The sequence below is a fragment of the Psittacula echo genome, assembly GCF_963264785.1.
Source record: "Psittacula echo genome assembly, chromosome: 3".
Lineage (NCBI taxonomy): Eukaryota > Metazoa > Chordata > Aves > Psittaciformes > Psittacidae > Psittacula > Psittacula echo.
In genome coordinates this window covers 105,521,839-105,545,174 of record NC_137736.1, presented here as the reverse complement: position 1 = coordinate 105,545,174, position 23,336 = coordinate 105,521,839, and the positions used below count along the sequence as shown (strand labels likewise).

Here is a 23,336-nt window from a genome sequence, read left to right as displayed (position 1 = left end):
AAGATTTTAGTTGAGCGCTGTAATTGATGTTGCAGAATATGAATAATGAAAAGATCAGTAAGTGGAAGTATAAATAGTTCCAGTGAGGCAGGAGTATAGGCATGTTTTATGGGAGAGGGGTAAAATCTTTTTTGTAATTGAAAATTGTACCTGTGAGTACTTCTGCCTTGAGCAAACTGAACTTGGCTTTTGAAAAACCTGAATGCTGAAATGGTGATGCTTTTCCAATATCAAAAGGTACCTGTTGAGCAACATTCAAAGCATCTCAGAGAAGCAGTGATGGAAGTACAGCACACCAAAAATCTCATACCTGAAATCTGGGGACAGGGAAAATGAGCGTAGCCAGCATGTGCTTGGTATGTCTTGTTTATGTCAACACGCAGTTCCAGTGTTGGCCACTGTGTGGTATGATCCAGTAGTACTGGCTATGGAGAAGGGACAGAAGATCTCTGAAATCCTGCACATCAACATTAGAAATTCATATGGAATACATACGGAATTATTACTTTCAGACAAAGGAAGTTATATCTTTATGTTTTAAAGGGCAACTGTTTTATAGAAACTAAGGACTGGATCAACTGAATTGTCAGGTTCACTTGCTTGTTGTTACAGGACCAAACAATAGATGTTTATAGCAAATTAGTGCTATCCATTATGGAGTTAAAAACTAAACCCCCAAACAACCAACAAACCAAGAATGTAAGAATAAGATGTTAAGACTGATACCATGGAGTACTGGAAAATTAAATGAGCATCACATACTTCCATATGAAAAATAGATGATGTGAAGTGTGACCTCTGTTTTATGGAAGTGTTGTAATTATAGTTTGCAGTATTGTTACTATTAGGCTTACTTTGTTTTGAATAAAATCCCGTATTTCGTATCATCTCCACAAATTTAAACTGTCCTTGCATATGAAGGATATATTGCTCTTTTGTGAGTTCAAGGACTGTTACTGTAGTGACTATTAATACTAGTTTAAAAGAAACAGAGTCAAAAGTATGAACTGTACATAGAAAACCACTGTATTATGTTGCTTGAGTTGCTTTAGATAACATATTCATTACATTTTCTTAACATTGTTGCTTTATCAATCTCCCAGTTTCCAGTTTGGCTGGTGGATGACAAATGTTAGGAGTGTCCTATAGTTGTTAATTTGAGTGACCAATGTATGAAGTTCACATTTCCCTTATGTATATTAACATCTGCATTTGTTTTCTGATGCGTTACTTATTCTGCTTGCATACATTGCCTGATATCAGCACGTTCTTGGTAATTTTCTTTCCTGTTGAGTTCATAGTTTGTCTTCATAATGCTTAATTTCTTTTGAGATTTGCATTTGAAAATGCAGCTGCTCACTTTTGGGGCCTCAGTGTTTGGGTGCTCAACTTGTGAAATGCTTCTGAACTCTGATCTGTTGAAGGGTGAGGTATCTTTAAGTGCTAAAAATCAAATCTTTTGAAAGCATTTCAGGAAAAATGTACAAAATTATTATTTAGTTTTGAAAATGTATTTCAGGGTAGTCTTGAATCTCTTTAAGGTTATCTTGCAGGACTTTATAGGTTTGACTGACTTCTACTTTCCTTCAGCCGTTTTCTTGGCTTTCTGACTTGTTTGATCTCTGACTTTCTGATATGCCCTTACATCTCATTCTGCAAAGGCACCAGAATCCTTTTGACAATTACTAGGCTTTATTATTAGCAAAATTGATGTCTAGCCCATTAACTGTTGAACCTGTAAGTTACCTATGGTGTAATGCTAGAAGGTGAATAAGATCATCTTCCTGTAATAGATAGTTTTTAGTAGATTTTAAATTCTAGATTGATAGTTTCAGTAGATTTGAAGGAATGTGTAGAAGTTGGCTAATTCAGCACTAATGAGATCTTTTAAATGCTTTAGCAGTGATGAATAGGCTCCTCTCGACCCTATCTTACACATCATACACTGCTGTTATATAGCTGCTTTCCCCTAGTCAAATGTGGTACTGGCTTTTTAATGGAGGTAGTGGGACCTGTCACCTCACAGAGATGGCTTCTCATGTCAGGGCAAAATATATACATGAAATTGGGAAGTTTAAAGTGCTTTAGGCAGAGGTGCCCCTCTCAGCCTCTTCTGCAGCAATCTCTGCATACATAATGGGATCTGAACAAAACCATTTCACTAAGGTATATCTTTATATAGAAAAGTATAAGAAATTGATCTGAAGTTTCCTCTTTCACGGTGGCTGCTGTGTGTTGTGTTAAAATTGCTCAGTCATCTTTGAATAGAGTGCCATATTCACTGCTCTTGTGTATACGTGAGACTAGTATTTCTAAATCATCAGTTTTAAACCCTTAAAATCAGTACCTGTTGACATTTTAATATGTTCTTGTAAATTCCCCTGATCATTTATGCTAGTATTTCAAATACATCTACTGAATTTCTTACTTGTGGAAGTTTTTTTTCTCCTTTTCTCTCCTTCTTACTTCTCTTCTTTTTTTCTTCCTTTTAGAAAGAAGTGAAGTTTTTAAGTTAGAAAACTTACTTTAAGTTTACTTGGTAAGAGACTGTTGGGAGAAAGGGACCTGCTGCCCCACCTATCACATTAAGTTAGCAAGAGAGGTGACTGCTTCAAACTTGGTGTCAGTGAAAGACACTTGTGATTTATTTGTCTGTTAATATGAAAATCTACTAAAAGATAGAAATACTTAAAACTTTCTGTAAGGTTAAGAATTTTTGTAGATAATTGCAATAAATTGAAGGATAACGAGCTTATATTGTTTCCATAGACTAAAGGAAGAGAAGCGCAAAAGACAGGTAAACCATTGTCTGTGTGAGTGTATGACACATAGAATTTGGAAACCATCCAGCATTAGAATAGACTCTATAGATTTTGAAAAGACAGTTTGCTAATAATACAGGAATCAACAGAGCCCCATAAATAGCTAAATTTCATTGTTTGAAATCATGTAATAAAATCATAGACTGATTTGGGTTGCAAAGACCTTGAAGATCATCTAGTCCTAAACCTCTGCCACACCTTCCACTAGACCAGGTTGCTCAAAGCGCCGTCCTACCTGGCCTAGGATGGGACATCCACAACTTCTTTCGGCAACATATTCCAGTGCCTCACCACCCTCATAGTAAAGAACTTCTTCCTTATGTCTAATCTAAATCTGCCCTCTTATAGTTTAAAGCTGTCAATTTGTTGTATTTAGTTTTCATCGAGAAAGATTTTGCTTTTAAGTAAAAACTCACTTTACACACTGATACTACCAGCCACAATACTAAAATCCTATCTTAAACACGTTCTAAATAAAGAATCTTATTCAAATCGGTTTGCAACATGATTATTATGGCTCACCACCAGTGCTTACTTTCATGAATAATAGCTGTGTACTGTATACCACGTGTCTGTCTTTTGTATGATTGCTTTTTTTTAGAATTCTTATAAACTGAGCTGTGAGGACAGTATTCCTCACTGCTTTTTATCCACACAAGTGATAAGTAAACAAACAGCACTACTACAATATATTGTTGTCATTCTAGACTACTGTCTCATTACATGTATCTCTGGTAGCATTTATTGTAATAAGCACTCAAAGCTTTTCCATATTTTTCCACATCTTTTTGTCTTGTTACAAAATATAATAATTACAGGTTTTGGAGACAGAAATACATTGTAGTGGAAGGCTTTCTTTTTGATGATAAAATAAGTTATTTTGTAAGGATTAATATTCCAGCTAGCTGCCTAAAAAGTCACTTCTGATACAAATACTTACTGTAACTCTTACCAGGCCATGAGTCATTGGATCTACTGTGCAAGCACACAGGAAACAGGGCATTGATTGTGCTTTCAAGTATATTTTCTGTCAGCAAAGTTGCGGTCTGAGGATTTGAATATAATGTACCATAGGAAAAAGGAATAAAATTACTTCCTGTTCATTAAAAAATCTGACAGTTCTTTTGCCTCTGAAGTTACACTCAAGAACACTTCAGATCACTTTCTTAAGCTGCAGTTATTACCTCCATGTGATTGGATAAATGCTTCTATCTTTTCTTTAATGTAAGATTATTTGAGAACAGACTTGCACACAGCATCTTGCTCTTGATTTATGAAAGCAGAGTACTGCTATGGCCGTTCCCTCAACCCTTTGAAACTGCATATAGTACATTAGGAGAACTGGTAGGTTTTCTAAAATGGTCTTAAAAAGTGTTTAAATTATTTTAGTTAGATTAAATTTGACTTGTGTCATATGTAAAGTGTTAATATGTGCAAAAGCATATGGGCTCTGTAACTGTGGAAACAATTTCAAGATAAAATAACCTCTGTATACAGTACAGGGTATGAATGCATTTTTAGGAGAGTTTATGAGATACACAGATGCAATGTGTAAGTTATTCATCACAATGTTGGCTATCTAGCAACCCCTGGTTGAGCTATACTGCACATGCCCTTTCATTCCTCAGAGCTTTTTTTCAGGTGCTTTTTGCCTTTCTTCTGCCCTGGTACTGAAGGTAGAATAAATAAAATGAATAGGTCAGACCAGTTCCACTAGGTTCAGAGTGAAAATGCATAAAATGAGAAAGAAAAAGCCACAGAGATCCTCCTGTATTTTTGAAGAGGCTATTTTACTTGTACAGTGTTTGTTAAGCATCTCCTTTATTAAATCAGAATTGATGCATTTGTTAGAGATGTGTGGAAGGAAAGGGAATATGCAGGATATGATTTTTCATGTTTTAGAGGAGGTTGGGTAGAGAAAGAAAGCAGGCGTATGAGAATTTCAAAAAGAAAGATATCTTGCAAAAGTATCAGATTAGCTCAAAAAAGAGTGCTTTTTTTTTTTATCATCACTCCTTTGATCTGCACGAAGGAAAGAGTTGGATTTTTTTGTTGAAGAGGAGATACCTGGGTGTATGGTACAGCTACTTAGATTATGTAATTTACTTCATACCTTTTTGCATGCATTAATGTTACTGGTATCTAATACAACTTCAGCCTTTATTGTGATACAGACATTCAATATATTACGGTTAACTGTTGTTATCTCTGTCAGGCTCCTATTGTACGTGAAATACGTGGTGGCCACATACAAATACTGCATAACTGCAGTGTTTGTATGCTTGTAAAAACAAATGTTCTTGTAAAGACAGAAGTTTATGTTTTTGTCTTCCTATCTGCAGTCTTGTAAAGAAACATATTTTTATGGTTTTACCATGAAGTGGGTACATTTTATTGAAATACCAGATGTTGAGCATACTGTTACTTAAGATTTGCCACTTCCACTAAAATCCTCTGGATGCCTTTGGTTTTACAGTAAATTGAAACTAACCAGAAACATACTTGATAGATTGCTTGAACTAGAACCATAAAGCAGAATTGGTAACATTTTAGATGCAGGTGAATATCCTGTTCCAAGTTAGAATTTTGGAATTGTTTCTTTTCAGTGTGGATAATTCACAAAGCGTAAGTAATTTTTAAGCCAGTAGATTGTTATTTTTTGATTGGGTTAATGCACTTCTCAGAGGCAGTTATTCTTTAGAGCAGTAAAAAGGTTTTCTTTAGTGTATCCCACTTTTAACATGTATTATAAATTATGCAGTTTGGTTTATTAGCGGGCCATGTTAAAAGGGTATTCTCTTAACTACCCCAGAATGATAGCTTGGCTGCTAGACATCAGGATCTGCCATACCAGGGAGATTTCAAATCAAAAAAGAGCAAAGAAATGTATGAAAAGCTTTTCACTCTGTAGGAAGCTTCTTTGATTTTTCAGGAAGAAAAAATGCTACCTCCTCATTTTGATTTTTGCGTGAACCCATGGGGTTTTGTCATGATGTTAGTGTGACAGGTCAAAGCTGAGTTCAGCAAAGTAAAGAGTATTGGAACTCTCACACAAGCTCTGTGTAATGTGATTGTCCAATGGAAGCTTTTGTAGAATACCCTACATTATTTTTAAGTTTTTCTTTACAGCATGGGATTTTATGATACGGAGAAGAAATGAATATGCTGTGTTGCTTAATTGCTTACAGGGACCTATACGAAACATTTAACTTGAAATATATTAGCTTTATATCTAATAGAGAATTAAGGAATCATGAGTTGGAAGAAGCACTTTCCCTAAATTGCAGGCCACCATTGTTTCATCTCATCCAAAGTCACCTCTTCTGCAGTGCTGCTTGCTGGTAAAAAAACAACGAAGAACTAAGTAATCATTCCAAAATAAATTTTTTAGATTAATTGGTGTTTAGGGGAAAAAGAGTACATACAATTCAAGTTTAATGGGAATATTTTTATTTTTCTTAAAGGAATTACCTACAGTTCTGCTTATTCATCAGATGAACGGGCATGAAGGTGCATGGACAATATTACCCTTAATGAGAGAGTAAGTCTAGCAAATGCCAGTTACTATGAGAAGGTTTTTGCAACCTAGAATATAAATATTACTCAGACCTCTTTTTTTCATAAGCAAAGTTTTTGAATGAGAGTTGAAATCTTTTTATTTGCTTACTCCTGTTTTTGTTTTCCAAAGCAATTTTCTGTTAAATTTAATTAAATCATAGGAAGCCATTTTAAATGAAAGAACAAAAATAATATAATGTAACTGAACAACTACCTTCAAATCATTGTGGGTTTTAAAATTATTAGGGAAGTAAACTAGTCAAAAGAAATACCATTTTTTAAATATTTATTTTCCTATGTGGTCCTCAGTTCTCACAGAGTGTGGTGTGAGGTTTTTCAGAACTTTTGACCTTTCAGATTACGTGGCTGAATGAAGTGAGTAAATATTTTTTCTTTTAAAAATAGATAATAATACCTATTTGGGGATTCTATCTTTTACTGCTTACAGTGTTTTTAAGAGGTGATATTGCCTCTGTAGTGAAAAGGTGTAGGTTTCAAATTCTAAAAAGAAGCTTATATGACCAGTTTTCATCTTAGTATGGGCAGAGAAGACAGATAATCTCAAATATCTTTTCTTCATAGTTTATGCAGGTGGCTCCAAGGAAAATGTGCTCCGTTTACATGGTAGTGTGTAGTAAACTGTCAGGAAACAATGATTCTTGTTTCAGAAAGTTATTAAGCACCACGGTGCTGAAGGCTATCCTTTGCCTAAAACTTGCATTTGAAATTGATGCCAGAGGCTTTGGAGCCTCTTGAGGTTTAATTTAGAGTTACTCAGAAGGTGTTTCTGTTTTGGTTTGAGGGTTTTGCATCAGAGTGGCTACAGGATAGGATGCTTTTCCATCTGCTTTCCATTGCTTTTTGTGTGTTTAGAAACATTAAAATAGTGCTTGCATAGTATCTTTGAGATACATGTAAACTGTGAAAAGAAGGAAAAGGAGAATTAAAGTAAATTGAAAAACTGAAAAGATTATGTTTCAAGTATCAATCATCTTTAGTTTTCCTTCTTAACTCCTGTTTCAATGACCTAGTAGTTTGTCTTCTGAATTATTTATGTCTCAGTGACAGGATTTACAGTTACAGTTCTTACAAGCTAGCAAAACTCAGAAGCAAAAATAGAAATGCTCATTTGTGTGATAAAACAGAAGAAATAGATTCAGGAATCAGAAGAGGAATCTTAAATACAGATTTCCATCTTGGGAATTCTGGAATATGAAGTTCCTTGTGTCTACTGTTTTTCTTAACACTTTTGGCAGAATGAAGACATGTAGTAGTTTAGAAGTATGTTGATGTTGTGAGACTTGTACTGTTTCGTTTTCTCAGTGGGCAGAAGAGGAGGAAAGGAGATCAGGTCATTCTGCAGCAACTGATGATGCTCAGAATTGTGAATTAAGATGCATTCTTGTCTGAAAACAGCTTTCAGAGAGTGGCTTTCCTCAGTTCTGTAGTTGTCAGCATTTTTAAGGAGACCTCTGAACAGTTATGACAGTTCTTCAGTTTTACTTCTTGGGCACATGTTAACTTGGACAAAACACTCTATTTCAGAATTTGTAATAATAAAACATCAATGGATGTCTTATGATACAGTACCCTTACTGTCTCCAGAAGGCCCACTACATTTCTTCTCAGTACCCATGTTCATTAAGCAGAGAAGAAATCCGTTTTTTTAAATTACTACCCTAAAACTGTTTTTTATGTGAGTACCTCCAATGACTCCTTGCAATCTGAACTCCGAAGTTTTGTGGTATAAGGTCTATGTAAGACTCTCTGCAGGCCTTAAATACTTAGCCTTGAAAATTGTTCTGTTTGTCCAACGGTAGCTAGAGGGACAGGTCATTCTGTTTGTAAACTTGTATCTGCTGTATTAGCAAGATGCAGTAATTGTTTTTGTCAGGGTCATTCTAGTGTTTTTTCCTTGCCCTTCACCAACCTGCTTTTATGTAAATCCAGATATTTCTCTCCTGAGTTCTAGCTGAGCAGAAAAGCATGAGAGAGAAGCCTACAGTCTTCACAAGGCACTGAATACTGTATGTATATAAAAATGTGATACCTTTTCTGTACTTGTTTGGCAAGTTTTAGAAGGAACAGCTAGGAATTGTCTTTCCCAGCTGATCATATCTTGTTTGCTTGCCTGAATGGGAAAGAGTTGCCCAGATTTCAGTGTTGAGTACAAATGCCATCTCTCCAAACATCTCCCCTTCCTTCGTCCCCCAGCTCTTATTGCTGAGCATGATTTCAAATGTTATACCAGCTACTATAAAGAAAATTAACTCTATCACAGTCAAAACCAGGCTGGAAAAGGACTTAGAATCATAGAATTGTTTAGGTTTGAAAAGTCCTTTAAGATCATAGAGTCCAACGATTAACCTAACACTGCCACGTCCACTACTAAATCATGTCACTAAAGGCCACATGTACATGTCTTCTAAATACCTCCAGGGACGGTGATTCTGCCACTTCTCTGGGCAGCCTTTTCCAGTGCTTGATAACTCTTTTGGTGAAGAAATTTTTCCTAATATCCAATCTAAACCTCCCATGGTGCAGCTTGTGGCCATTTCTTCTTGTCCTATCACTTGTGAGGTGTGAGAAGAAACTGACCCCCACCTCACTACAGCCTCTTTTTAGGTAGTTATAGAGAGCGATAAAATCCTCCCCTGAGCCTTCTCTTCTCCAGACTAAATACCCCCAGTTCCCTCAGCTGCTCCTCATCACACTTGTGCTCCAGACTCTTCTGCAGCTTCACTGCCCTTCTCTGGACCCGCTTCAGCACCTCAGTGTCTCTCTTGTAGTGAGTGAGGGGCCCAGAACTGAACACAAGATTCAAGGTGCAGCCTCACCAGTGCCCAGTACAGGGGAATGATCACTGCCCTAGTCCCACTGGCCATACTATTGCTGATGCTTGTCCCAGATGAAAAAAAAGGCTGATGTAGTTTAGCACCTGGCAACCACCTGGTCCTTCTGGTATGTAATTAGGAGACCTGCAGAGGCAGGTGCCACATGTTCTAGCATAAGTATTTCTCAGATAGTAGGTTTGGGTTTTTTGTTGTCTTGGTTTTTTTTTCAGGCACATACTGTTCCCTAAAACATAAAGGATCCTATCACCCTGTTTTACTTATTTTTGCTGACTTTACATTTCTTCTGTTTATTTTCATTGCTGGTTTTAAAAGTAGACAATGCTGGACAGGGAAAAATCTGTGATGTTCATAGGTGCTAATTTCTTATCCTTCTCAGATGATTTGTTTAATTAAATCAGTGTAAAAGCTAAGCAAAGGAAACTGGACAAGTGAAGATGGGTTTGTTTTTTTTTTCCATCAGGACATCATGAATTAATAAGGCTTTGTTTTGTTAAATAGTGGTTAAAGCTAGGAAGAATAGAGAAACAAGGAATGAGAATTTTCTGAAGGACTCAGGAATCCTACATTGAAATGAATTAACTTTGAGGAAGGTAGAGGAGTAATTCTAAAGTAGTAGTAAAAGTTTCTGTTTCTGTGTAAATGAATAATTGATTGCAAAGTACTTATGTTTAGGGAATGTGGGTTGAATATATCATCCTCTTCATAAGCTAGCATATTAATAAAATGTTAATTTCTTTTGTTAGCTTCTCTGTTACCTATGGTAGGAACTCCTCATGGATTTTCTTCTGTGAAGAAGATACAAGAATACAAGTTGTAAAGCTGCTAGAAACACTTGGAAGATTTGATGGCTCTAAGGTGAAATAAAAATTTAGATATTTAACTTTCTTTTGAATGTGTTTGAATTGATTTTTAGATGAAATGTGGGATTACTTGAAGCACAAAATTATAAATACAGAATTTTGGAATTTCTAGTTACTAAACAGTTTCTGTGATCCAGGATTTTATAAGACTACCTGGATGGCTCAGAGCTCCAAACATTGGAAAAGATATATCCAAAAAACTTACAATATGGGGATAAATTTCTGTTGCTGAGTCTGAGAGTGAACAAGGTATTCTAACATGAAGCAGTATGAGCAGTATGTCTAGCTGTTGAACTGTTAAAATAGAGCAAAGATTCCTGCTGTGGATAGCCTGAAAACCATACAGTGTCAGTAAAAAGATGAATATAGTCTGCTGTGTGGTCCACTCTCCACATTTTCCTGTCTGTCGTCAAGTTCTCATTATTATCAGACAGAGTGACTGATGTTAATTTGAGTAACTGACTCTTGTTTCTGAACTGTCTTGTTAATAAGGAAGTTGTATTTACCTGCTGGAAAAAAAACAACACCAAAAGACTCCCAGAACAAAAGAAAAATACACCAAGGAACAAAGTAAATTTGGCAATGCAACTGATGTGAAAGGTGTTAATGTGCAGAATTATCAGTGTTAAGAAAAAAAATCAGTCCTTTGCCTGGAAAAAAAGAAGCCAAAACCTCCTGTGTGAAATACGATTTGCCTCTTTATTGTTACCTTGACTGAGTATTGAACTCTGTGTCAGGTCTCACTTTAGCATTTTTACTTCTTTTGCAGGCACATGGCCTTGTGTTTTCTCACAATTCTTTTCTAAAATGGTAACGATAATGATAACTCAGAGATCCTACATTGTTTAACACTGTCTTCAAAATGGCTGACTGAATATATGCAGGCCTTTGAAGTATCTGTTTCTGTTTCAGAAACACCTACTCCAATGTTTTCAGAATAGAAACATGAACATTTTTGTTCTAGATGCTGTTTTTATGCAGGTTTTAATCTCTCTTTGCGTTGCATATGAATACTATTACAATAACAAATTATGTTCCAACCTGCATATATAGTTAGTTGTCATCTTAGCGTAACAGCCCATAACTGATTCCCATAACAGCCCATATGAAGTAGTAGTTCGTCCGTCAGAAAAATGAAGATGAGTTAGACCAGAACGGGTACATTCATTATTCATTTTAAAATGTCGTCAGTCTGCATAATAGAATTGTGGTGTTCATTGATCACCATAAAAAGTCTACAGTGGGGCATGTGAATAGTTGATGAATCTGCAGCTTTTCGATCTGGATATATAGGGATTAGTAACAGAACTATTGAGACCGTTCCGAATGTAATATTGAGTGAAAGCATGATAAGAGACCGTGGAGAAATATTTAGAGAATGACCTGCTTTGACAGCCAAGGACATTATTGACTGCAGTAAAATTGAAGAACAGTGAGGAATGCCTGATTTACATAAAGACCTCAAGGCAAGCACTCAGGTGGTGAATTATATCTGAACACTGAGAAACACTTTTTTTACCATGAGGGCAACCGAGCATTGTCACAGGTTGCCCGAAGAGGTTTTACAGTCTCCATCCTTGGAGATAACTCACAAGCCTTGTGGGCATGATCTGGGGCAGCCTGCTGAATAGGTGGCCCTGATTGAGCAGGGGAAGTTAGACCAGATGATTCCCAGAGGTCCCTTCCAACCTCAACCCCACTGTGATTCTGTGTTTCAACAGCAGATGGGTTCAGCCTGTGCTTTCATAATGGAGGACAGCAGCAAGGTTAAACCAAATTGTATGTGCCACTCCTCTTCCTGTCACCCTAACAGGATGATAGACTACAGCCACAAAGATATCCAGAATGAGTAAACCAAGCTGATGGTCAGCAATGACTTAGTAGCTGTTGATACCTAATGGGTATAAAAGATCTGTCTGAAGAACAGTTAGTCTTTGGGAATCATCAGAATTCATGAGATCTTGTAGCAAGATGCAGTGAGGAATTGACAGGTGATATCTCCCACCCTGTGCATCAGACACAAGTCTTGAACGAATGAATTCAGTGCACTGTCTTGGTATGTGTGAGTAAGTGAATACAAAAGAGAGTTGTAAAATCAGTTTGATGAGAAGTTAGGTAAAGTCACCTCTGCCTTCTCTAAGATCTATATTGAGTTTTGTTGCATCACATTCCTTCAGCTATTAGTTCAAAGTTTTCTAAAGACTTTGGAGTGTTTGCATTGAAGGTAGGTGATCTTTGCCATTTTTGAAGCAGCGATCCAGTGCAATAAATCACAATCTTTTCTTTAATCCACATTTTTGTCTATGTGCAATTTGCTTAGCACTGTTCCTTAAATTATAAGTTCCTTTGCATATAACGAATTTAATCTTGTAAAGCCAGATTTAACCAATTTCATCTTGTAAAACAGAGATTGACTTGTCCTACATTTCAGTGCAGCAAATAAACAATGTTATGACCAAATAAGCTTGGAGAGTATTGGCTGTCACCCAGAATGACTTCACTGTGATTTGCAGCTTAATATTACCAGAAATAATGTTATGCAAAAGCTTGAGGAGGATATATGTATGGGTTTAATTTTCTGTGGTATATAGAGAAAGGAAAGTAAGGTTGGCTTTTTTCAATCCATTGACACGCATCCTGGCAGCCAGGCTGAGTCCTGGCTGGTAGCCATGGTGTTGCCAGGCTGAACGTCCTCTAGGCAGCCATGTGTGCATGCTCCCGCCAAGCTCAGCCCATTAGTTTTGGCTTTAGGTGTCTCCTGGTGCATGCAGACCTCTCTTCTGTTATTTGCTGACTGCTGCACCCTGGCCAAATCTCACTCATTGCTCCTCAGTGACTGGGGAGCTCTAAAATTTAGCTCAGTCTATATGGCAGTGTCTGCTTGGGGTTAGAAAGATGAGTACTGGGATACAAGGTCCTCTTGGGCTTAGACTGCGGTGTTTTGGGCTGGATATTTCTAAGGTACTTCTGCTTGAATATGTTCTCTTTTGTCTTGAATTTTGTGTGAAGTATTTATTTCTCTCATGTGAAGTGTATAGAATGGTGTATACAGTGTATGAACTGTGCTAGTGCCTTGAAAGAATTTTTCATTGTTGTTAATAGCTGCCCCTTTAAAGGAGGGGAAAAGTCAAATATGACAGGGAGTATGGAGAAAGAGAATCTTTTGTGAAAGACCAGTTGCCCTAACTTTGAATCTCTTTAGTGTTGAATTATTGGGAATTGATAAGTTGTCAGGAAAAAAGAAAAGCCTAAGTTACTTTCATAATGCAAAGAACTTCACACTTTAAAGATTTACTATAACCATTAGATGATTTAGAATTCTGATTTGTGGTTTGTACTTCTGGCCTGAAAAGCAGTTTATATATATTTATATTTAAAATTATATAAATACACATATATATTCTTTTTTCCCTTCATTACAGTCCCTGTTCCACAAAAAATTGGGCATATACTTGTTTTATATCCATTCTAAACAGAAAGATTAAGACAACTAACTGACAGTATTGTTAAAGAAGTAGTATTTAAGTCTGTTAATAATTTTAGATATCGCAGAGACAGTAGTAAATTCTTACTGTTATTTAAAATACTACTACTAATAATACTGCTTAATTTTTTACTTTACAAATGCATACTTGGGACCTAACTGTTTTGAAGATCAAGGTATTTAAAGTGCATTTGCCTTTTAAGTTCCTGAATGTAAAAGATGTGAGACAGATGGAAATTCAAAATGGATATATATATAAGTTCCTGAATGCAATGCTTTTGAGTGTCTCATCTAGTCAGTAGTCAGTTTGGACAGTCAAACACTGGAACAAGTTGCCTAGAGAGGTTGTGGAGTGTGCTCAAAGCGTAACTGGACAGTCCTGGGCAACCTGCTCTGGCCAGCCCTGCTTCAGCATGGAGATTGAACCAGATGATTTCAAGAGGTCTCTGCCAACCTCAGTCCTTCTGAGATTCTGGGATTCAGTGCTCTTTGAACAGGTGGAATCCAGGGCATATGCTGGAGTTGGAAAATACAGTGTGTATTTGAATTCAGAGAATGCTTTTAGTTTCATTTCTTACCAAGTACAATTTTTGTCTGGATTATTGTGAACAATATGCTTCCCTTATTTTTGTTTTCAGGTTTGCTTTATTCAGCATGAATGCAGTCATCATCTTCACTAAAAGGATGCTGTAGATGAACAAAATTGTTTCCTATATTCCTTTACAGGAGTGGTTTTTAGGTAAAGCACTATATGATGAAGAATCTACAATAATTCACCATTATGCCTTTGCTGAAAATCCTACAGTCTTTAAATTTCCAGATTTTGCTGCTGGTTGGGCTCTTAGCATTCCACTTGTTAACAAGTAAGAATTGAATTGTTAATAACTTCTTGTTTACTGATAGTAATTAAGAATGTTCAATTTACACATCTTTTCTAGACTAATCAATATTATTTTAATGAGTTATGATTTCATATGGATTAATATTTTCCATAAAAGATGAAGGTGTTCCTGCAGAACAGTTGAAGGTCTAATTGCTGATCATGTAGATATGTAAAGTCAAATTTTAATTTGAGCTGTCTGTCAATCGAAGTTGCTGTTTGCAGTTCAGAGCCTACACTGAGCTTCTGCTGCTGCCACCTTTATTATCAGCATCCATTCTGATATGTGTAATTCTAGTTTGGCTTGAGGAACAAAGGTGCGTAGCAAAACATTCAACCAGGCACAGTAATGTACAGCAACCTCTGGGTATACCTACATAAGCTCTCACTATAAAGTTACCCAGAAAATAGTCCTTTGATAAAATTCCATTTCTTCCTTACTGTACACATTCCAAGCATAATTATTATAAATAAACACTTAAGAATTCATTAGTAGACAAGGCTACAGAAATAGATTTCTGTATTATTGCTGTACATGTGATTTATTTTGCTTCACTCTGCCTATCTAGAAGTTAACATCATGTCAGCTAGTTAGTAGTTGTCCAGTACTACTAGTCATTCAGCTAGTTCAGTACCATCCCTTGTCATTTTAAAATTCTCCCCCACACAGCAGTTTTTTTCCTGGATCTTAGAGTGACTGCATTGCCCTCTAGAAGTGTTTCTCATGCTATAGAGGCAACCTTGATATTTATTTCAGATTAGATGCTTAATTTTTAATTGAAATTCGAAAAGTTCAGAGATTTCAGAAGTAGAATGCATCTTGCTGTAGTGGGGATAGATATTTTCACAAATTGAAGATGCCTAAATACTCTGCTTTGCAATACACAATAAGAGAATATTGTCTGAAGTTTGAGATGCTGATCAATGTTGAGCTTCAAATGCTCTGCTGCCTTTAATCTGTTGAAAATATTATGTCAGACTCTCTTATCTACTCCAGATGAGAATTTTTTCTTAGGCAGGAAGAATATATCAAAATGTGTGTGCTGAAAACTAATATTAACATCATCACACTGTGATGAGATAAAAAGAAAAAAAAAGAGGAAACCACATACAAGTTGCTTCTTGGGCCATAAATACAAAAGTAGGATTTATTTTTTTCCCCTTCAAAGATGGTCACTAATACCAGCCACACTTTGCTGCATACACTAGTGACTGATTTTTTTAAATATGGGGTTTTTTAATAAATTTCCTAATCTTTAATTGTATAGGCTTGCAAAGAAGTTGAAAAGTGAACCACTCAAGTCAGACTTTACAATAGATTTAAAGCATGAGGTAAGTAGTGGTGTGATGAAATTAAAAATGTCTTAAATCTGTATATTTGAATGGTCATAAATGATAATGGGAATAACAGTTTTTCTTAGACATTGCTAAAATGTTTGACTGTGATGGCATGTTTAATTTCTTCTTTTTCCTTTAGAATATTGTAATATTTTAAAATTATATTTCAAGCGTATAAGAATTCATGAATAAAAATGCATTTATATATGAATACATACATGGTTGATGCAGTAAGGTATCTTCTAAGGCTTGCTCTGTGAAGGAGAGAGACTTCCAATGCATCAAGTGTAAGCTGACATGAATTCCTCAGGTATTAGACAGCCTTACTTATTTTCTAAGTCAGACTGTAGGAGCTAAATATGGTGGAGTTTGGATTCAGTAATCTGAGGAACTAACTGCTGTGTGAGCAATCAAATCTGCAACTGACAGAAGTCTAGTATATATACTTTTTTTTTTGCCTCTGGTTTGCAGCAGCTTTAAATGATAGCCACTAGGTGTTTCAGAGGACAAGTTTACTGAAAGGAACATGAGAAGAAAGGAGGGGAATGGAATCTGCACGAATATCAGTGCCCCATTTTCTGAAGATTTTTTTTATTATTTTCTGCCTTCAAAATGTTTCTGCAGTGCAGGGATTTGTGCTGTCACCAAAGTGAACTCCTGAGCCAGGGTGGAAGGGGAGAACAGCTCTGCAATAAGCTTGCTGATTTTGGCCTGAAAATATGAGTGATATTACACTTCTTTTAATCTTTTAAAGCTCCTGAAAGTCAGCTATAAATTGTGGTTCCAGCCTGGGGAAAAAAAGTAAAAATCACACCTTACTTAAAACTACTGCTTCTGTTTCAGGTCTTTATTCTGTAACGGTTATAAACCTCCTGATTTCCAACATAAATCTACAGTGTCTTTACAGAGTATAAATTGGTAGGGTATTTAAATGAATTTGGGTTGGTGCCAACACTGTTCTTTCACACAGTTTCCTCTCCTTGACTGATGTATTTCTCAAAAGCAGTTGGACACCTCTCGGCTTTCATTTTGCTACATGAAACAAGCCAACAAGCTGTTTCTTCCTTCTTGTTAAGGTTTTGTATAAGTGCAAAACCTTGGGCTTCACACTGCTAGTCTTCTTACTGTGTGTTACCTCAGTGTCATTTGTATATTCCCAATATTCCAGTCTACCTCAGCACTTACAAAGCCTCTAAATATAGCGTCGTATAAAAAAAGAAAAATCACTTGCAGACATTCCTTTTATGTGCCACAGATTGCTTAATGAAAAACAATTGATCATTTGACTAGCAAAATTACTTCCATCCAATTCTTATTCTGCTGGAAGTTCTTTGCATATGTTTCATTTCAAATTTATTGCTATTGATGACCTAATTCAGCCCTGTAGTTATTCTTTCTGTACAGTCTTGTGTGTCCCTAGAGACAGTTCCATTCCCCCTCATTTATTTTATAAATCACCATCTTCTCCTTCTTAAATCATCTTTATCTCTGTGTCCTTCTTGTGTGAGCCGAGATTGACAACAAATCAAATTATATAATCTGTGATCTTTAATGATTGTGTGTAACTTTTAAATTTATGAAGGATGATAAATGCTTCAGGAAATGTTTTCGCTTGACAGAGTCCTAATGACATGTGCTTCTACTCCTTGGTATTTTATTTTGCTCTGTATCAGGGATTTTTCACCCTACTACTTTCCCAATCCCTGTTTTATTTTGCTCTGTATCAGGGATTTTTCACCCTACTACTTTCCCAATCCCTGTTTCTTATATCCATAACATTTATCTCACTTTAGAGCTGGAAGGCCTATCTTGCAAATATGGTGAAGGTTTTAGTCATGCTTCTGCTCGTTTGTAGATTGTTTTTTAGACTTTGTAATTGCACAATATATAGGAAGTTCACTGAGGCTTATGCAAAACTGGAAGTGAATAGTGTATTTTTTTGTGTATCTAACATTAGACTTGAACTAGGACTATTTGTTTTGTTTTGTTTTAATTGTAAATACATTTCCATTGTTTTAGGAATAGTCTGTCATCCTGTCCTATAACCCAAAATGGCACTCTCCTTTCACCTCTCTTCTGAAATATGATAGCTTCACACCATTCTAAGGCTTTCTATTGAAGATTTCATTATTCGGTGGGAAATCATAGCACATTACAGACTTTCATAAATAATTTATGTTGTTACAGCTGTTAAATACACTTTGTGCTGAAGGAGCATTACTGCTTTGTTGGTTCATGTGATAGACATTAATTCTGAATAGCTGAATTCAGAAGTGATACAGGGGCAACTGAGTAAGGGATCAGGAGCACAAGTAGTGTTCCCCTCTATTCTTCCAGTTGCAGGGTATGAGGGGGAAGAAAACCCAGCAGATCAATACCTGGGTTTGAGCCTGATGTCACCAGCAGAATTTTAGTGGTTTTGATTGTGGGTCAGTTTACATGATGCCAGACCTGCTGGTGACAGATGGGGTACACCTTGTCTCAAAGGGGTAAAGGATTTTTGCACATTTGGGGTTTTCTGAGGATGTCGAGACCTAAGTGAGATGGGCAGGAAAATAATCATCTCTAAGAAGTCTGTAACTGGTTTGGTGAGTAGGGCTTGTTCAAACCATATTAAAGCTCTTGGTTTGCACTGTGCTGTTCCTGAACACTGGGGAAAAGGAAATATTATGCCTTCTTAATACTAGCTTAATGATCACATTATTTACTAAAAGAGAAGCTGAATTCTGGCCCTCAGGGGATGGAGGTAGTGTAGAACTGTTCCTAAGTAGGTATAAAACAATGAAAAGGACACTAATTTTCATTTCCTTTAGTGTGTGCTGAGTCTGGTCCCGTATTCCAGTGAATCGCTGGACTTTTCTTTTTTTCATGCAAGAGTCAGTGGGAATATGAGTAAATAACATGGGAAACAGGAATTAGAATGCAAAACTGATTTTCCTCCCTTGGAGGAGTCCCATTCTCCCAGTGCAATAGAGTCAGGCTTTCCTTCACCACACTATGAATCTTCTTACCTTTTGCGCAGTAACTCAGTTTCATGAGGTGTGAAATAAATTTTAAAACTTGACTGTCTAAAGAATTTCTTTTATAGCAAAAAAACCCTCACATTGTCTCTAGAAATGTGAGCAAGATATAAAGTATGCAGCTAGATAATCAACTAAGGGGCAAATCTTTTACAACATCCTGTATTTTTCAGTTTTCCTGTTAAGTTTACCCTGTAATATGGTTTCTATGTATACACTGAAAATTTTTATCCAGTTTCATTACTAATATAACTCTTCTCTGTTTTGATAGATTGCCCTGTATATTTGGCAGAAAGGGGAAGGACCACATCTTACTCCAGTGCCTGAGTTCTGCACAGATGATGTGAACTCATATAAGGTTGATCATTGTGCAACAACGTTCAGTAATTTTCTGCCACTTTGTGTAAGTACCATGTTTTAAATTCAACTTGCTTAGTAAAAGTAAAGCTGCTACTAAAATGCATAAAACTTGACTTTAATAATCTCAAACGTTAAGAAAATGTTTTTCAATAAGTTAAAGCATTTACCTATTTCTGGATGTGATTTCAGCCTTCTGTGGCACAAGATACTTCATGGCAAACAAATACTGCATATGCTTTAATGGGTCTTTCTACCACAACGTTTGATCCGTGCGTGATTTATAGAATATTTCTCCTTACATTTCTGTGGGATACTGAAGTACAGATAATCTTTTTTTCACAGAGGGGAATCTAAAACTTCTTGAGGCTAAAGATAAAATGTAATATAGCATTCAATGCATCAAAGTACAACCCATCTCTTCCACTTCTAGGAGAATACATTTGTGATATTATGGGTAGAGTGTTGTTAGGGGCCAAAAAGTGCTCCATGCTTCCGGAAGAGGAAAATTGCAGGTGCCAAAAAGAAAACAAACAAAAGTGGTTAATTTATAACACTTGAAAAAATTCAGATATTTGTAGTGTGTAGCATTTAAGCTTCTTTTCCCAAGTATGATACCGGTCAACATATTCTCATATTGATTAATTTCAAAGAAATTAAGAAAACATTCTTTTTCAGATTAATCTGTCTTAGTTCAACAAGTTCTACTACTCATTCTCTTTCCCCAATGAGTTCATGTTAGAATACTACATCAATGGAAAAAGTATTTCAGTAATGATATTTCAGGTATTTTAAACAACTGGTGGCGTTTATTCAAGAAACAAAAATGTACTTTCTAGTGTATTACTAATACACTATTTTACTTGTCATGCTATACAATTAAAAGGTATTTCTGATTTAGTATATATATTATATATATATTATAATAACATATTATTATATATATGGACAAACATACCCTATAAAATGTTACAGGCAGATCCTGCAGTTAAAACATGAATTTTTGTTCTGTTCATATAGGCAGAGCCAGTGAAAAAAGAAGATGTTTTTGTTGCTGTAAAAACATGCCAGAAATTTCATGGTGACAGAAGTAAGTTGTTTGGCAAAGGTAGTGGTTCTATGCAACATAATTTCTGAAATTAATACTTAAAAAACCAAGCTGATACATGCTGTCTTTGTAGCTCTTGGCACTAAATGTTTGCAGAATCCCCTGGGAAACATGAAAGTTTCAGAATTGTAAACAGCTTATTCTTTAGGTAGATTTTTTTATTTTCTTTGCTATTCAGAGTTCTTCAAAATTGCTGTGAAACATTTAAAATGAAAAGTTGTGGTCATTTGATGGTTCATCGTTAGTGATGTATTATAGTGGCAAAATCCTTGAATATCTAACTTAAAAAGATGCCTAAAGTTAGCTTATATTGTTGTAAATCGGAGCCGTTGCAATAGTAAGTAATATAGCAACTATTAATATCCTTCAGTGTATTTCCCCCATCTAATTGGTTCACTTCTGTTCCTTGTACTAGCAGTGACAATTGTGCAGTTCTGTGGTGGCTGATTTAGAAATATGAGCAAGCTGAAAGGTCTCTCCCACCCTCCTTCCATTTCTCTAGTCTTCCTCTCCAGCAGAAGATGGAGCAGCTTACACTGTCATATTACTTCTATCTGTTGACAGCCTATGCAATTGGATGTGCACATGTGTTTTATAGTGCTTGGAATGGGGAATTTTGTCTCTTGTAGAAATCTGGTCATCTGTAGTACTTTGTCCAAGCCATGGCCCAGATCAAGAGTCTCTCAAGTGTGCCACACTAGCATGTTTCACATGGAAATTGTAGTGTTGTACAAGTAATGATAGTCACCATGAAAATATGACTGTGATATCCATGGTAAAAACAACATACCAAAAAGCCCTAGCACAGCCCAACAAGATACATCCACTAAGTATTAACTTCCTTCTCAGAGACACAGAAAATAAACAGATTGATACTCACCTTCAGGTAATACACAGTAAGGCTCAGCTAAATTGAGGTAGATTCAGTGTCTGCAAAATTTGGAAGGAAAAATTCCAAAACCACTGATTTAACAGAAGACGCTCTACCTACTTGATGCCACCTACCAGTCCGTTCCAGTTTACTTCTAGACATTCTGTTAATAAGGAAATTCAGGAATGGATTTATTTCCAGGAATTTACTTGAGTTTCATGTGTCCTTGAATACTCCAGATATGTAACACTGTCACCGTTAGTCTTAGGGGTTGTTTTTTTGCTGGGGTTTTTCTTCAAAGTAAGATTTATGGAATTTTTTTCTTTATGTTTTTGCACCTGATGAAGGCACATTTCTGATATTTAAATCACCTGATCATAGAGCTATCTTTAAAGTAGCTTTTGACAAAACAAAATTGACTGTCCTGTAACTGGAGTTCACTGAAGAGTTCTCCTTTCTGGATCCATGTTTATTTCTTACATCAAAATTAAAACCAAAACCCACCAAACCTAGAAAGTCAGAAAAGAACATAAGGCTTCAAAAAGATGGCATAAATATCTCTCGAGAAACACCTGTTGAAGACTGAGGAAAATTCTTGAACTTTCCTCACAGCTTCCAGTGTTATGAAATAGAGGATAATCTTACTCAAGATTTTGACAGATTAATGGATGCCAGCTTCAGAGAGCTCTTTTTACCTGGTAAGTCATTTCTTATTGTATGCCAAAACCTACATTAGTGCAACATTAAGGCTTGGAATTCCATGTGCAAAAGCAGCTAGATTTTACTCAGAATTTACTTCACATACAGCTCTCCTTACAGATATGGTATATGGTTGTGTAAGAAAATTTCAAGACTGCAGACATGGGTCAAGGTTCTAGAAGTAGCACAAATAAAATATTATTAAGAGGTTAGAGCTGAGGTTTTATAAACATCTCTGTAGTGTGGTTTAAAGCTTCCATGTGATCCACAGGTATTAATACATATTGATAAATATTTGCATCGACGGCTAGTCTAAAATTTCATGTAGTTGTTCTTTCTTTGGAACATACAAGTTAGAAATTATGAATTATTGTGGAATTCAGTTGGCAATAGATACTAGTCTGGATGGTGACGCTTTGGTCAAAACAAGCAAGGAAAAGAAAAAGATGCTTTAGCTGGTATCCCCTTGTTAGACCATTTAACATAGGTGAGACTCAGGTCCTTGCTTCAGTGAACTTTTTCATTTATACAAAGAAGGGGGACTCCACTGAAGGAATGTAATTTTCAGTGGATTAATCTTTCAGTGGAGAAATATAATAGCTCAGCCCATAATAGCAAGTAGTTCTGTATGTTAAACCATGCTACTGAGGTTGAAGTCCTTGGTTGCAGAAGGGTAAAACAACCTTTACAGGTGTGTCTCTTCTGCCAGGTGAAGGTTGGAAGTCCTGTGCTGGGGCCTTGTTTTCTGAAAGCTTTCTGGTTTGGTTCTTCTGAGAAACATTTTTTAACTAGAACACTTACACAAAATAAGAAAATAATTTCCTGCCTACCTGTCCTCTTATTCTAGTTGGGGGAGGAGAGAGGAGGGAAGTTTACATGGCATTTTCTGCCAACTAATGCCTGATTATGCAATCTTGTATCATGTCATGTGACTTTTTATTGCATAGGAGGTAGAGTTAAAGCATAGTAAAATTCCTGGGTTTGCATTTCAGAACTCCACCATAATGTTGTATGAACACATTTTGTACATAAGTACCTCTGAATTTTTTTATGCAAAAATTGGGAGCAGTTTTACATTTCTTTAAAATATTTAAGAGCAATATTGGCCATTGCACAATGCTACAGAAGTGAAATTATATTTTTCCAAATATTAAAGCCTTTCCGTTAGTGCATTGAGTTCTGATGACGCTGTCTTAATAGTTACCTTTCAATTCACTGTGGTGTTACCAAACTGACTGTTGATCAATCAAGGATTATAAATCCTTCGAGTTTCTGTGAGAGCAAATAGGTAGGCAGCAAATATCAAGTTAGGTGATGGATGATTCCAGCAAGGGGGTAAAATGAGTTGTGCACAAGCATCAAAGTTACACAGCAGCAAAGAGGAGTTATACAAATATTTCCTCCATTTCAAGAACTAGTGGGTTTGCCCCTGGCTGGACCCCAGGTGCCCACCTCAGCTGGGCAGGGGTGAAGAATATTTGGAA

The 23,336-nt window shown here is 36.2% G+C and overlaps 1 protein-coding gene across 1 annotated transcript in view; it reads left to right on the top strand.

Moving 5' to 3' along the window:
- The window catches only part of B3GLCT (beta 3-glucosyltransferase), a gene marked incomplete at both ends in the record, with an annotated part of 53,219 nt that overhangs the window by 21,192 nt on the left and 8,691 nt on the right, over positions 1 to 23,336 (top strand). Inside the window, 6 exons of the mRNA XM_080613836.1 lie at positions 6,287 to 6,363; positions 9,979 to 10,090; positions 14,306 to 14,442; positions 15,728 to 15,791; positions 19,089 to 19,220; positions 20,195 to 20,264. Of these exons, the coding sequence (XP_080469962.1) occupies positions 6,287 to 6,363; positions 9,979 to 10,090; positions 14,306 to 14,442; positions 15,728 to 15,791; positions 19,089 to 19,220; positions 20,195 to 20,264 (592 nt within the window). The remainder of the gene's footprint in view (positions 1 to 6,286; positions 6,364 to 9,978; positions 10,091 to 14,305; positions 14,443 to 15,727; positions 15,792 to 19,088; positions 19,221 to 20,194; positions 20,265 to 23,336) is intronic.